At 43.9% G+C, this 16,934-nt stretch overlaps 1 protein-coding gene across 1 annotated transcript in view; it reads left to right on the forward strand.

Annotated features, from left to right (window-relative positions):
* Positions 1–6,804: 6,804 nt before the first annotated feature.
* The window catches only part of hip1 (huntingtin interacting protein 1), an 88,218-nt gene continuing 78,088 nt past the window's right edge, over positions 6,805–16,934 (forward strand). Inside the window, exon 1 of the mRNA XM_063205439.1 lies at positions 6,805–7,200. Coding sequence (XP_063061509.1) covers positions 7,081–7,200 — 120 coding nt within the window. The 5' untranslated portion in view covers positions 6,805–7,080. The remainder of the gene's footprint in view (positions 7,201–16,934) is intronic.

The raw sequence follows: 16,934 nt of genomic DNA on the forward strand, positions 1-16,934 counted from the left end.
ATGAATGTAAACCAAACCAACAGGGTTCTCTAAAAATATAGAAGTGCAGGTCTTCAGAAATGGACTTAGGGGGGTTTGCATCTCAACTCTTCATATATTTATAAAGTTATACCTTTTTGAAAACATGTTGCAGTTGTAGGTCTATGCGTGTGCATGTTTTTTTGTCCCCAATGCCCCCTGATTTTTGGTGTGTTCTTTAGCAGAGGGATGCCACCTCAGACCTGCGGCTGCAGAAGGGATTGCGTTTGAAGGGGAATAAATCCAAAGATTCTCTAAGAACAACCTGTCAAAACAGGAGAAACATCCACACTCTTTCGCCTGTTACGGCCTATGCTGTTTGGAATACTGTCAGCACGGGTGGCCAGGCATAACCGTGCATAATGCAAATAACAAACGCAGCACCAAAGTGGCATTCAGTTGGAATCAATCATTGGTTGGAATCTTTGTATTATTATGCATCACATGTTTTTGTATAAATTGGAGCACATCTGGCAAACCAGTAATTTTCATAAAGTATCCCACGAGAAAATGACGTTCCTCTGTCACTTTGGTTTTCAATAGCACGTGAGAGTATTTCGGCAATGAATGCCACTAGATCTGAACCTCGTGCACCTGTGTAAGAATTTAAATTGTTTAGGCTATAGGTTATACAGGCCTATGTGAATAGCCATTGTTGCTATTTGCACCCAGGTGTAGCCATTTGTGTTATTTGCACCCGGGTGAGAATAGTTGTTGCTATTTGCAACTGGGTGTGAATAGTCATTTCTGCTATTTGCACTGAGATGTGAAAGTTGCAACCTGGTGTGAATAGCCATTGTTGTTATTTGTACCCAGGTGTGAATAGCGATTATTGCTGTTTTTAGCCTGATGTGAATAGCCATTGTTGCTATTTGCACCCGGGTGTGAACAGCCATTTTTTCTATTTGCACCGGGATTTAAATAGCCATTTTTGCCATTATTAACCGGGTGTGAATAGCAATATTTGCTATTTGCACCCGGGTGTGAAAGTTGCAACCTGGTGTGAATAGCCATTGTTGTTATTTGCACCCGGGTGTGAATAGCCATTGCTGCTTTTTGCACCCGGGTGTGAATAGTCACTTTTGGTATTTGCACCCGGGTCTAAACGTTGCAACCTGGTGTGCATAGCATTGTTGTTATTTGCACGAGGGTGTGAATAGCCATTATTGCTATTTGCACCCGGGTGTGAAGTGGCAACCTGGTGTGAATAGCCATTATTGCTATTTGCACCCGGGTATGAATAGCCATTGTTGCCATTTGCACCTGGGTGTGAATAGCCATTTTTGTTATTTGCACCCGGTTGGGAATAGTCATTTCTGCTATTTGCATCCGGGTGTGAAAGGTGAAACTTGCTGTGAATAGCCATTGTTTTTATTTGCACCCGGGTGTGAGTGGCCATTGTTGCTATTTGCACCCGGATGTGAATAGCCATTGTTGCTATTTGCACCCAGGTGTGAATAGCCATTTGCTGTTTGCACCCGGGTGAGAATAGCCATTTTTTGCCATTATTAACCGGCTGTGAATAGCAATATTTGATATTTGCACCCGGGTGTGAATAGTCTTTCTGCTATTTGCACCCAGGCGTGAATAGCCATTTTTGCCATTATTATCCAGGTGTGAATAGCAATATTTGCTATTTGCACTCAGGTTTGAGAAGTTGTTTCTGCTATTTGCACCCGGGTTTGAAAGTTGCAACCTGGTGTGAATAGCCATTATTGTTATTTGCACCCGGATGTGAATAGCCATTGCTGCTTTTTGCACCCGGGTGTGAATAGTCATTTTTTCTATTTGCACCCGGGTGTGAAAATTGCAACCTGGTGTCATTTTTGCTATTTTCACCCGGTTGTGAATAGTCATTTCCTGCTATTTGCACACAGGTGTGAAAGTTGCAACTTGCTGTGAATAGTTGCTGTTTTTTGCACCGGGGGGTGAGTAGCCATTGTTGCTATTTGCACCCGGATGTGAAAAGCCATCGCTGATATTTGCACCCGGATGTGAATAGCCATTGTTGCTATTTGCACCCAAGTGTGAATAGCCATTCTTGCTGTTTGCACCCGGGAGTGAATAGCCATTTTTTGCCTTTACTGTATTAACCGGGTGTGAATAGCAATATTTGCTATTTGCACCCGGGTATGAAAAGTCATTTCTGCTATCTGCACCCGGGTGTGAGCGTTGCAACCTGGTATGAATGAGCCCTATCTCTGTCATTTCGTGAAGTATTCACGAAAAAAAATAACTTTAATTTTCGTGGTGCATTCACGTTATTGCCCGTTTTTCGTGGTTGGGCAACGAAACGCTGCCTATTCATTTGAATTGCCCGACTGCTGCTATGGTTATCTAAGCGTCTGCAGGGACGGGGAGGGGGTGCTGACAGAACACTGCTGATACACTCGGGACTCACTAATTCGACGCCCTTTCGGTACTTACGCCTTATGTCATACGACCCTAAACCTAAACCTAACCCTAACCTTAACCCTAAACCTAAACCTAAACCTAACCCTAACCCTAACCTTAACCCTACTTAACCCTAAACCTAACCCTAACCCTAACCTTAACCCTAACCTTAACCCTAAACCTAACCCTAACCCTAAATTGCTTGTTTGAAATGTTTGATTACCATGTGACGGTACCGAAAGGGCGTCAAACTAGTGGGTCGCTAGGCAGCAGTCGGGCAATTCAAATGAATAGGCAGCGTTTCGTTGCCCAACCACGAAAAACGGGCAATAACGTGAATGCACCACGAAAATTAAAGTTATTATTTTTTCGTGAATACTTCACGAAATGAAAGAGATATGGTTGTATGAATAGACATTGTTGTGATTTGCACCCGGGTGTGAATAGCCATTATTGCTATTTGCACCCGGGTGTGAAAGTTGCAACCTGGTGTGAATAGCTGTTGTGTTTAGATGGGTAGGAAGGAGAAGGCATTATGCATAAAATATAAAACTTTACTTAAATAATCGCAAAGTTATGGAACAGTGTACAGTAAGTAGGAGCAAGTAAGGTCCGTGACCGGTATCTGTAGAGTAGAGTCTTCTTCTGACCCTCAATGTCACTGTACAGGCATTTGTCCTACAGTCCTACAGTCCTAGTGGCACTTGAGGACACAACAATAGCCATTGCTGTTATTTACACCCAGGTGTGAATAGCCATTGTTGCTGTTTGCACACGGGTGTGAATAGCACTATTTGCTATTTGCACCCGGATGTGAATAGTTGCACCCAGGTGTGAATAGTCATTGTTGCTGGTTGCAACCGGGCTTGAATAGCCATTGGTGCTATTTGCACCCGGATGTGAATAGTCATTTCTGCTATTTGCACCCGGGTGTGAAAGTTGCAACCTGGTGTGAATAGCCATTGGTGTGTTTTGCTCCCGAGTGTGAATAGTATTTTTTGCTATTTGCACCCGGATGTGAATAGTCAATTTTGCTATTTGCACCCGGTTGTGAATAGTCATTTCTTGCAACTGGCTGTGAATAGCCATTATTGCTATTTTCTCCCGGATGTGAAAAGCTATTGTTGATATTTGTGCATCATATGCTAATTATTTTATTAGGCTAAAATTATTCAGTAACATTTTACTTGACGCAGGTTTCATACGCATGACATACCAATGTCATAACAATGTCATACCAGTGTCATAATGCAGTCAGTAATTTGTCATAAACATTATGTCAATGTCATGAACATTTTATGACTTAATCATTTAGTGTCATTCGGTTATGGCAAAGACAGCACAATGTCAACTTTTCATGACCATAACACATTTATTACACTAACACCTAGGGTTGCCAACCGTCCCTTGAAATACGGAATCGTCCTGTATTTAGAGATAAAAGTACGGGTTCCGTATTGAACTGAAACGGGACACAGGACGTTAAAATGCAAGAAATTACATCTAAGAAATGCTAATTTTTCTGGGGGACAACCCCCAGACCCCCGGCACGATGAAATGTCCCGTATTTTTTTCATTGACAGTTGGCAACCCTACTAACACCATGTATATGACTCACTCATGACTGTGTCATGACACTGTTTTGACACTATTATGACACTGTCATCAGTCATGTCATCCGTATGACGCCGGCGTCAAGTAAAGTGTGACCAAATATTTTGAAGTCTTCTTCTGATGTCGATATGCTTATTGTTTTTAACGATGACACTTTTTAAAAGTCCCTTAACCAGAGTAAAAGACAGGCCTGTTAACACATAATTATATATTAATGAGCTGATTAGTGAACAAGTGAAGGTGGGGTCTGTTGTAAAGGGGGCCGCCTTTAATAAGGCCCGTGTTGAGGGTGGCCACCTATAGGCCTACTATAGGCCTAAAGGACAGGGGGATATCCTGGTTTGTGTTCATAGTGGCCCTTGTAGGACTTCATCGAAATTGAAGTGGCCTCTCGAAGGAAAAAGATTCCCTCCCTCTGATTTACACAATGTTTGAGCGTCCTCCGCTGGTGCAACTGCAGACATTACAAGGGTCATTCTATAACGTGTGTGTGTGTGTGTGTGTGTGTGTGTGTGTGTGTGTGTGTGTGTGTGTGTGTGTGTGTGTGTGTGTGTGTGTGTGTGTGTGTGTGTGTGTAAGGTGTTTGTGTAATGTCGCCTGACCTGCATGGAGAAAACAATGGCAATTCCCTGCTGTTAACCAATGCAAACAAGCAGCTTTTTTTGGGGGGGGGGGGGGGGGGGGTTTCCTCCCAAGAGTTACCTTTGAAATGTGCTTTTGCAAGACTGTGAATAAAACTTTCTCAAAAACGTTGAGGCTTTCATGACGAGGCCGGAGGTCATAGAAGAGGAGAGGAGGACATTTGACTTGCACCCCTGTATCCATGAACCATTGAGACTTTTACATTCTGCCATTATCAGAAGTTATGGCTTGGTGGCAAAAGAAGTGATGATGACTGCATACTTTATTGCACAACGCAAGAGAGAGTATACACTACTGCTAAGTGCTTGGCTCCAAAATAGCAATAGGCCTACCTGTCAAACATCAAGGTAGCAATGGAAATTTTACATAGCCTACAGGATATACTGGAGTCTGGTATTTTAATGTGCAACAACAAATGTTCAATGTCCGCTGCTAATTGGCCTGTGGCAGCTGTGTTGTGTGTTTAACATCACAATACTGGCGACAACCTTTACAATCTGCAATCTGTCTCATCTTGATCTTGCTGTTATCGCTTTTGGGAAATGGTGGTATTACTTTTTTCACTGGTTTCAAAAAATTCACCTGCTGATTTGGGCAAGATGAGGACACAACTCCAGACTCAGGTTTTGGTGTGAGGAATCCGCACACATGAAGTCCTTTTTTCTTTGATTTAAAAAAGATATATTATTCCATGTCAGGATTACGTTTCAACCATTGTCCTCATCAGATTCTCTACAGCCAATGGTTGAAACGTAATATTGCCATGGAATAAAAAAAAATCGAAGAACAGGGATTTTAAGTGTCTGGACTCATCACTCCAAACCTTCAGTCTGCCTTTGTCCTTCACCTTTTCCCTGGGATTCGCACACTTTTCAACCTCTTCAACACAACCCAGACTCCTAGACATATCTTATATTAACACTGGAGGGCCTGAAGAACAGGCCACTATGATGGATCACCACAGAGATGGCGTGCTCAGAATTTAGCACTGATATCAGGAAAATATGCTGCTTCTTGCCTTATCTACAGAGTTCATTCCACTTCTGTGGGAGGTGTAGTGGGTTATGTGTTTTTTTTGGGCCTGTGACTGACCAATCATTAACTTGAATATTGCAGCCTATTTGAATTTTGCTGATCCATTTTAATATTATTGCTCCCATGCACGCTCAGACAGTAAAATATCTGTGCCATATACAGAATTCGGCCAAATGCACCTGATGTCAGTTACAGGACTAACTTTCTCAATCCAGTCTGTTCACTTCTGTTGCTTCCAGAGCAATTTTCAAAGCCCAATAGCACAAGAGCATGAGATAAGACACGATAAGATAAGATAAGATAAGATAAGATAAGATAAGATAAGATAAGATAAGATAAGATAACCATAGCCTTTATTGTCTCTTTAAACAAGAAAGTTATTGAGCTATTGAAAAAAAATTAATATATATAGGCCTATATAAAAAGAGACAACACTAGGCCTACTCAATATCACCAATGCCACAAACCGCAAACAGTTTTTGTGTATGTTTTCAAAAGAAATGTTAATCATTCATAGTTAAACTCTGGTGGAAATCATGTCACAGAGAGCCTTAAGACCTCATCAGTGCAATAGTTGCAGCAGCCTGCAACATGTGTTAAGTCACAGCCTTGAGGAAAAAATAGCCAAACAGACCTAGAAGTGCCAGTTGCTCCGTGCTCAGAAATCACTGACAATTTGTGATTGCTAACAAGTTTTTTCTATTTCTGCACCCCCGTGTTTTTATGAATTGATTAAAACTCATGATGCGTCAGCCTTGATATTCATTTTCTCCTGCCTTTATTATGGGGCATTAGAGGTCAGCGGAATGTGGTCACAAGTGGTCATTGGTGATTTTTATACAAAAATGACAGTTGCTCTCCATAACGAGTCTAACTTTTACGCACACGTTTTCACGGCAAAGCTTTCCAAATCTTTCGTCATGTAGGCCTAATATTTTGTAAAATCACATCACGAGCACACGTTTCATGTACAGCTTTAATGGGCGGGCAGAAGTTCACATTCACAAACTAAAATTGTGTGGACGTGAGGAGGAGCTACAGTGAGCAAACGGCGCTGCCATATTTCAGCGTCAATTCGCCCCATCCGTCCAATAACGCTGCTCGTCAGTACATATGACCACGGAGCACCCATCCAGAAGATAGTTTGTAGATCAGTGCCTGTGAGTAAATGCACATACAGTTCGTGCGTTTTAGACATGAGCAGTGTTTAGCAGAGGTTGCGTTGTTGGGCGGTGCAGAGAGAGAAAAAATGACCTCCTTTGATTTTGGCGAAGGCATGGGATATTCGTGGATACATATAGCCTAATGTAACTGTATTCGTTGGCGTCTGGCGATTTCACTACCAACTGGTTCATACGTTTCGACGCCAGTACCAAAATGGATCGAGTAAAGAGTTCTATGCAGCAAGTACCGAACCCAATTCCCAAAGTTCTCAGCCGTCGGACTGGTGCTGCGAATAGTTTGGAACTTGAGAAGGAGAACTTTGAGCGAAGTCAGGTAAGCGGGATCCGAAAAAGAATTGCATGGCGTGCTTAAAAAACAGAAGTAGGCTATATTCAAACATGTTTGGCTTAAAATAGAGTCTGCATACTGTGCTCAAAATTGTCGCGCAAAGACAGAGCACAACGGAGACACGCTGGCTGTCTGCGTTCTTGTTTTTTTTTTTTTACACACCAGTCTTTTTGTCACCAGAGAAGCGGTAGGCTATCTACTGGCGTCATGTTGTGCACTCCAGTTTTGTAAAACAATGCTTTGTTTACTATGGGTGGCCCGTTACAGGCCTGATGGCTTACAACCCTGTCACGATAACAGTCACAACCAGTCTGTGTAGTGTCATTTGGCGAGGTGGGCATGTTTTCCCCGCAACTGGCCAAGAGCTATAGGCCTATTCATTTATTAATTACCAATACAACACTCCCCCTTAGTGTGTAACTGAATGTGTTAGTGTGTTTTTTTTGTTTTGTTTTTTTAAATATTGTGTTTTGGTAGGCTACTCTGGTCGGTTTCCCATGAGTGCCCCTGACAAGTGGGGAGCCAGAGCTCTCTCCAGTTGTATGATTGACTTTGCATTATTGTTCTTGTTTGCACGACAACAATACATGGCTTTGTTTGTGATGTCAGTATAAGGACAATTTAGCAGTTTCCAAGATGGAGTAGGCCAATGCTTCCCACTTGAAGACGACCAACACTGCCTTTCTGTATTGTTTTAGCCTATATTTGCATTTTTGCCAGCAACATTTCAAAATAGGCCTACATCTTGCCTCCTGCCACTGCCCATTGGTGTACAGGTGTTGCTGGCTGGCATATTGCTGGTTTGAAGATGACATAATAAATCATAATGAAAAAATATTGTTAGATCTTCATGTGAATCATCAATTATTCGTATAAAGGATAGGTGTACTTTCAACAATGCAGGAATGGCATGTGTTCCCAGTTCTATGTGAATCTGCCTGTAAGGACGTTGAGTAGAAGTCGCTTGTGCAGTCATGGGAGGTATAACATTAAAGTAGAGTATAGCCCCGGGGCAGTGCAGGGGTTTTTAAGAGTTAAGCATTCCACAAGGATGAAGAGGAAGTGTGTGTGTGTGTGTGTGTGTGTGTGTGTGTGTGTGTGTGTGTGTGTGTGTGAACGAGAGAGATAGAGAGAGAGAAAGGGATAGGAAACCTGTAATCAACATTGTGTCTGTTCCAAGGATTCAAAAGTGTGTGTGTGTGTGTGTGTGTGTGTGTGTGTGTGTGTGTGTGTGTGTGTGTGTGTGTGTGTGTGTGTGTGTGTGTGTGTGTGTGTGTATGTGGTATGGTATGGTTCGGGGTGCTGAGCTGTGTGTCGTGATTGAAGACTGTGTGTGTACGCGTCTGTGACTGTGTGTCTGTAGCGTATAGTGTACCATGGTGTAATGTAGTTTGTGTGCAGGCTATGTAGTGTATTTTTGTGGGATGCTGTGCTGTGCTTAGTAATGAAAGCATCTGTGGCTGTGTGCGTCTTTGTGTCTGTCTGTCTGTGTTTGAAGCGTACAGTGCACTATGGTGTGATGTGGTGTGCCATATAGTACAGAAGCGTAGCACAGTGTGGGGCGTCAGTCAGCAGCAGCACAGCCCAGCCGAGACTCATGTCAGTGAAGTCTACTGTTGCCCCAATAAGAAGTGGGCGACTGACTGGCAGATCTTCGTATTGTCAACACAAATAATTTAGCCGCAATAGATGGATGGCTGGGGCTGGGGCTGGCTGAGGCTAATTGTATAGCGATTGTACATGCTTACATCCCCCCTACCCCACCCCTTATATACCCCCCCCCCCCCAACCCACCCCCCTCATCCTTCCCAGGGAGAGAGAGAGCGCCGAAAAAGTAGGTCACATGAATCAAGCTGCAGCAGCAGCTATACTAAACTGCATTGCATAGCTGGCTGGCTGGCTGGCTGGTGCTAATAGCAGTTAGCTAGACTAGAGTTCCATCCACTTTTGTTGTTTGTTGTTTGTCTCTTGGATTATCATCAGCCTTGTTTTTGTTGTTGCTTTTTTTTTGCTGATAACAAAAGCGGCAACGAAAAGCAAGAAAAAAACCCACATGGAAGCACCCTGCCTGAGTCTGACATGATCTTTTTTTGTCCAATCACCAGTGCCCATTATATCCCAATCCATTACTACCCCACCTCCTTCCGAACTCCCCACTTGAACCCCCCCCCCAACACACACACACACACACCACCACCACCCTTTTCCCTTTCCCTTCCAGAAACTCCACAAACACACTCTTTAGCGAGCTGACCCCCCCAGCCCTTGTCTGCATCTAGGACAGGGACATGGATTATGGAGCCTGGTGTTTGCAGGGGGGACGGGACACACACACACACACACACACACACACACACACACACACACACACACACACACACACACACACACACACACGCATGCGCAGCTGCCAGCTGCCACCACTCTGGTCACTGGGTCAGGCTCTCTGGCTGCAGGATCTTTGGCACTCTGGAATTTTGCAGTGTAAACTGTGATACTACTACTATAGTGAGTGCAATAAAAGCAGATGCTTAGCAAGACATTTTCACAATTTGCCCTGTTTTTGCACAATGGCCTTGAAAAATGGAATATGGCTGGAAGAAACAGGATTTTTTCAAATAGAAAATGAGGATGACTGGTATTGATACAGGGTGGTACGTTGATGGTACCTGTGATGAAATGGCAGACTCTGGCTACAGGATCTTTGGCCCTCTGCAATTTGCAGCGTAAACTGTGATACCACTACTAGTAAGGGCAGTAAAGACAAGACATTTTCACATTTTTTTGCTCTTTTTTGCACAATGGGCTTGGAAAATGGAATATGGCTGGAAGAAAACAGGATAGAAAATTCTAGAAAATGAGGATGGCTGGTATTGATGTAGAAGAGAGTGATACTTTGGTATTGCCTGGGATGACATGTCAGACTCTGACTACAGGATCTTTGGCTCTCTGCAATTTGCATCGTAAACTATGAAACTACTACAGTACAGCGCAATAAAAGCAGATACTTAGCAAGTGTGACGGCTTGTCCCCCTCGGGGCTGCGAACTTGCTACCTCGTCAACTACATCGGTTCGGGAATAGGAGGCACAGTACGAGCGCACTGAGATAAAGGGCCAATCCGATAGCCCAACGCTACCGCACTGTATTGGGGCTTCCAAATCCGTTAATAACTTTTTCAGTAATCCTGTTGACGGAGACAGACAAACAGACAGACAGACAAACCAGCACGACCGAAAACATAACCTCCTTGGCGAGTAGATAATAAGGATGCCAACTGTATTGACAAATAAAGAGTCACATCTGTGTAAAGTACAGTAATGAGATCATTTGGCGTAGGGAACTACAATTTACTGTGCAAGTTGAAGCACTGGAATTTCTGTTCAGAAGAGAATACTTGAATATGGAATTGGCTAGTGAGTAGGGATGCAAACGATTAATCGATTAATCGACTTTAATCAATCAATGCATTAATCGATTAAAAAACATTAATCGCAATTAATCAGCAATTCAACTGACAAGAGACCCAGGTGAAATGGGCACGTTAAGAGGGGTGTGAGTAGTGGGAATATTTAAATCACCTTTGGATTAAAGAATTGAAATAGAATGAATTTAAATGTAGTATTTCATCAAAAAAATTTATCAAAATTTTTAGATTTAGTAGGTTTTTTTTCGAGAAACATTGAGATTTCGGGGGGGAAACACCGCTTATCAATTAATCGTAAGTCGATCGATAAGGCTATCAACTAATGATTAATGAATTAATCGATAATTTGCATCCCTAAAAGAGTCACATCTGTATAAAGTACAGTAATGAGATCATTTGGCGTGGGGAACTACAATTTACTGTGCAAGTGGAAGTACTGGAATTTCTGTTCAGAAGAGAATACTTGAATATGGAATACGTGTGTACAGTGTGTCAAAATTTTATGTCACACATATGGCGTGGGTCATAAAAGTATATGACATTGGTCTGCAAGTAAACCCACTTGTAGTGAATGCTACGTCTGTTCCACGCCATGATGGTAGGCTATGTGTGTTTTGGGGCTGTGATATGACATTGGGTACATTCCAATATGCAGACTACCGTACTCCACTTGAGCTTGTGGCTTTGCGTTTTGCTGACGCCCCGCCTCCATGGAGAAAGCAATAAAGTTTCCCAGCTGTCAGTCTAGCCACAACAACCTTTGGGGAACTGTTTTTCATTCACCATCCCGATTGCAAATGAGAAAATTATATGAGAATTGTGCTTTTGCAATATTCTCTGTCGTCAGTTACGTCATCACGAGGTCACAAGCAGGCAAGTGAGCAAGGGAGGACGGGAGTCTGCATATTGGAGTCTACCCATTGGCCAAATGAGTCCATGCTCTTTATTTATTATTTTTTAAAGATATTTTTTTGGTCTCTTTGACTTTATTAATGACAGTACAGTGCAGATGGTGACAGGAAGTACGTTGGGATAGAGAGACGAGGAAGGGTCGGCAAAGGACCCGGGCCGGGAATTGAACCCTGGGTTGGCCGCATAGCAAACGAGTGCCCTACCATTTTCACCACAGTAGGGCCCATGCTCTTTATTTAAACCATCCTGCCTGCTGCTGTAATGAAGGTTCATCTCCCTCTCTCATTTCCTGGAATGCACGGCGGAGATAAACTGGTTGGTTCCTCTGCGGGTTTCAAATGTAGTGCTCTGTAAATTAAAGGGTGTCTACATCAATGCTCGGTAATGACAAGAGAATGGTGGCCGTTGGCAACATGGTGCAAAACCAGAATCCGCTGGTTAAAAAAAAATCTGGAAGAGATTTCCTGGGGTGAAACGGCTCAAAAATGTGGTGTCCCAGAGGCCTAGTCTGCCCAACTTCCGTTTTCTTAACTCATGAACTAGATTGCTTGTGTCTAGGTTATCCCCGGACCAGATAGTGCATTATCAGTCATTTTATGGGCTAAGTAAGAACCTTTGACTGTTAGGTTAGGTCAGGGTGAGTCTGTCGGATGTATGCGTGTCAGTGGCTATTACTATGTGGTGAAAAGACTTGGTTGTTGCTGACCAGAAAACGCACTACAAATGAATTGGATGGACTTTATTTCCTTGGTTAAAGACTTCTGTTACCGCTGGCAGTGGCATTGGGACAGTGTTCAGTGACAGCCTCAGACAGGCAGACATGGGAGACATGTGGCAAGTAAGTGCAATGAATTTGTAGGGCAACAATTCACAGTACATATAGTTTGTGTAGAAATTAAATAGAAAAGGAAATCAAACACATTTTGCATCCTTCAGTGCGTGTGACTACACCTACGTTTTACACTACACAACTTAATACAGCCGCACAGAGCCATACAAACCAGCTACCAAGAGGAAGCTGCAAATATTATTTAACACAACTGCAATTCATTCACAATTCATTTCTATTTTGTTCTTGAAATTCTCTTTATGTAATTGACACAACAATTGGCATAAATGTGAATTGGGCCTCCTTATGACCTCAAAGCTTATGGACTATACGCCCTACAAAGTATACAGACCCCCATTACAGCTGCAAGGCACGAATGTAATGCAGGTGTTTATAGCAGAAACGTTAAAGGAATGCCTTTTCATGCGCAATCACTTAGACTTTGCAATGTAAGACATAAACAGGCATGACGCTACAACTGCATATTGCCCCCAGACACTGACACTAACTCAGTGGTTTGGTGATTGCTAGTCAGTTATATAGCCAGTGTACTTTACATGGAATTTCCTCTGTTTATTTGGCTGTATGCGCAGGTCTATAGTAAGCCTTTTGGAAAGGGCATGATCATAAATTGCGTTGTTGACGTGTCCCACTTCCTTGTTAGTCATGATCATAATCATCTTGGCTGTAATCTTTAAAAATGTTATCAGCTGGGAGTTGTCTTTAACGTTACATTACACTACACTTAGCTGACTCTTTTTAAAAAATCCAAAACGACTTACAGTTATTTAAGTAAAGGGTATTGGTTACAGGCCCTGGAGCAATATGGGGTTAGATGCCTTGCTCAAGGGCACATTAGCCATGGTTGAAGGTGCTGGTAAGGGTGGGATTTGAACCTGCAACCCTTTGATCTTAAGGACTGCACTCTAACCATTGATCCATGGCTGCCCCAAACAAATCCTCTGTTGTGTCAGGAAGGCAAGGGCTTGGCACTACAACCACTTTAATGCAGCTGCGCCATGTCATGTTATTTGGCTGGGAACCGCTGGTCTAGTAAACTACACGAATCCTAGATTATTGGCTGTCTTGCCAGGCCGGTTAAGAGGCTGAGGTTAACTCTGTTGCAGGCTTCAGGTTGTCTCTTTGAATCAAGCTAAACTTGACCATTGAGCCTAAGAAGGCAGTATTTTAGAATGGTAGCTGTGTTGAAACTAATGCTGGCGGTGACGACACTGCTATTTAAGAAAAGGCTCAACACAGAACACCTTCTGTTCAAGTCATAGGCTACAGATGACTACGGTATTTATCCAGCAAACCTGTAACCAGCCGGCGCTATCGTCTAGTTTGCAGAATTGGGCGTATAGTGGTCAACCCTTGCCCGCTTTCTAAACACACACACACAGACACATCATGCACACAGACACACAGACACACAAACACACAGACACACAGACACATCATGCATCCACAGACACATCCATGCACGCATACACACACATGCACACACACACACACACACACACACACACACACACACACCCATGCACACACACATAACAGTATATGCACATGCACACACACGTACGCGCGCACACACGTACACACACACGTACACACACACACACACACACACACACACGCAGTACACACTCTCATATGCATACCGTACTTGCATACACATCCATATCATCAGTGCACAAATCTCTACAATCCACACCAAATTATACTGTAATAAATGTTTGCATACCATGGTAACGCTTTAGAATAAGGTTCTTCTTATAAGCGTTTATAGTCACTAGTAAGCAGTTTTTTTTTAGTCTTTTATTATTTAAATCGGTACACATATCCATCTTGATATGCTGACAAATACTAGATATGGAGGCGTCGCTAAAAAACTAAATTTTGAAGATGGCTGCCATGTGTACCGATTTTCATGCTTACTCAAATAAAGTTACTCATCAGATGTTAACAACGTTAATAAGCATGTTAACAAAGTTAATAAGCATGTTATTGGGCACTTGTAAGGGTATTACTACCTGCTTACTAGTGACTATAAACGCTTATTAGAAGAACCTTATTCTAAAGCGTTACCCATACCATTTATGAACGCATGTGCAAATGCATAAGCTTTTTAGGTGGTTCTATAGCATCTACCTTTGGTTCTAGTAGACTTCAGCTCTGCTTGTAACAATGGATCTCTGTCTCTGCAGCCTGGATACCAAAGCATGTAATCATGATCATGCTGCCCAGAGATAGAATTCTGTAAAAATTGAACAAATGAAATCACATTTTCTCTCTCATTCTCTCTGTCTTGCTCTCGTTCTCCATTCTCTGTGTGTGTCTTTCTCTCTCCCAGCCTGTCTGTCTCTCCAAGACTCTCTCTCTCTCTCTCTCTCTCTCTCACCCCAAGACTGTCTCTGTCTCTCTGTCTTTGACTCTCCCTCTCTCTCTCTCTCTCTCTCTCTCTCTCTCTCTCTCTCTCTCTCTCTCTCTCTCTCTCTCTCTCTCTCTCTTTCTGTCTGTCTGTGTGTGTCTCTCTCTCCCTCTCTCTCTCTCTCTCTCTCTCTCTGTCTCTCTCTCTGTCTCTCTCTCTCTCTCGGAGCGTGCTATGCTATCTTTTCCCTCTCTGCTCCGCTGGCGATGGTGAGTTGTGTGTCAGTGGAGGAATGTTTGGGAGGAGCCTGCTGCCTGGCCGTATCCCTCTGGCACTGCAGGAGCCAACAAGGCAGATCCAGACCCAGAGCAGACCTACTCCCAATCTTGAACTCTTCTCCTCCTCCTTCTCCTCCTCCTCCTGCTCGCTCTCCTGCTCCCTCTCCTCTTCTTTCTCCTCCTCCTCATTCTTCTCCCTCTCCTCCTCCTTCTTCTTCTCTTCCTTCTCCTCCTACTCCTTCTTCTCAGCCTCCTCCTCCTTCTTCTCCTACTCCTTCTTCTCCCTCGCCTCCTCCTCCTCCTTCTCCTCCTCTTCCACCTCCTCCTTCACCTCCTCCTCCTTCACCTCATCCTCCTCCTCCTCCTTCTTCTCCTACTACTTGTTCTCCCGCTCCTCCTCCTCCTGCTCCCTCCTCCCTTTAGACCTCACCTCCTCCTCCTTCTCCTCCTTCTCCTCTTTCCTGCATCCCTCCTTCTTCCATTCCCCTTCTTCATCAGTGTTCAACAAGACAGACTCATACCAGGCCTATTCCCAATATAACCCTCTTCTCCTCTTCCTCTCTTCACCCCCTTCCTCCACCTCCACCTCCTCCTCCTGTATCTTTCTTCCCAGCCCAGACCCCTGGCGTCTTTGGAGTGAGAATTCCGTAGACTTGAACAAGCAAAATCACTTTCTCTCTCTCTCTTGCTCTCTCTCTCTCTCTCTCTCTCTCTCTCTCTCTCTCTCTCTCTCTCTCTCTCTCTCTCTCTCTCTCTCTCTCTCCAGGCCTATTCCCCATCCTATCTTCCCCTCCTATCTCCCATCCATCTATCCATCTAATCTGTCCATCCATCGTCTTTCCCCCTATACTTCTTTATCTCTCTTCCCAGGCCCTGACCCCCCCTGCGTGCCGCCCGCTATGCCTTTTTGGCGCACGCTTGGCGCCTAATCACCGTCTGAGTGCAACTTCCCTAGTCTCTTGACCTTACCTCCCGCTGTCTGTCCCTCCTGCCTCACTTACACCAGGGGGGGTAGTAGTGTTTGGCTTTAGCTAATCTCTGCTTTCCCTTCACACTAATGCCATCAAGTCTTCCTCCAAAGTGTGCATGTGTGTTGTTGGACATTCCTTTTACTGGGCAGGGGTGGTGGTGCCACAGGCGGGTAGTTAGGAGGACAATTCTAGGGGCCCTGCATTGAAAAAGATTTTGGCAGTGGAAAGGGGGGGTGTCCTTCGGAGGAGACTGTTATTTGATAATAAGCAGGGCCCCCAAAAATTGTGTTCATGCTTTTAGGCCAAAGTTTCCTCAGCTCTAGGCCCAGTATTGAAGAAGATTTGCGTGGGACGTACAGTAGGTGGTGTCGTAGTTCCTCGGAGCAGGGACGCCGCCAGAAATGTTGGGCCCCATGACAGATTCAAATTTAGGGCCCCTGTCAGTGCTTTCAGTGCTTGGGCCCTTAGAATCTGTAACACCTTTCCTCCCCTAGCGGCACCCATGCCTCGGAGTACAATAATAATAATAATTCATGCTTTGGGCCCAAAGTTTCCACGACTCTAAGGGTCAATTTAAGGAGATTGGGAGACTATTATCAATCATAAGAGGGGCCTCAAAAAATGCATTCATGCTTTGGGCCCAGCATCATATCTGGTGGTGTCACGGACTGTGTGAGTAAGACGAGATGCAACAATGCTGAGATGGAGAGATGATGGAATGCAGGAAGGAGGAATGCCTGACGAGGCAAAGAACGACAGCTAGGCCTCATTGGCCAATGGCTCCTGCCTGGCCTTGGATTAAAAAATGTCATGCATGGATGACACATCCAGGGAATCTGACAAGGGGGGACAAAGGGGTCAGTTGTCCTGGGCCTAGAGAGATCGGGGGCCCATAATTGAGTCTTTATTACATTGAATGTATTGGGAGG

This window comes from Engraulis encrasicolus, chromosome 8 (assembly GCF_034702125.1).
Source record: "Engraulis encrasicolus isolate BLACKSEA-1 chromosome 8, IST_EnEncr_1.0, whole genome shotgun sequence".
NCBI classification, from domain to species: Eukaryota; Metazoa; Chordata; class Actinopteri; order Clupeiformes; family Engraulidae; genus Engraulis; species Engraulis encrasicolus.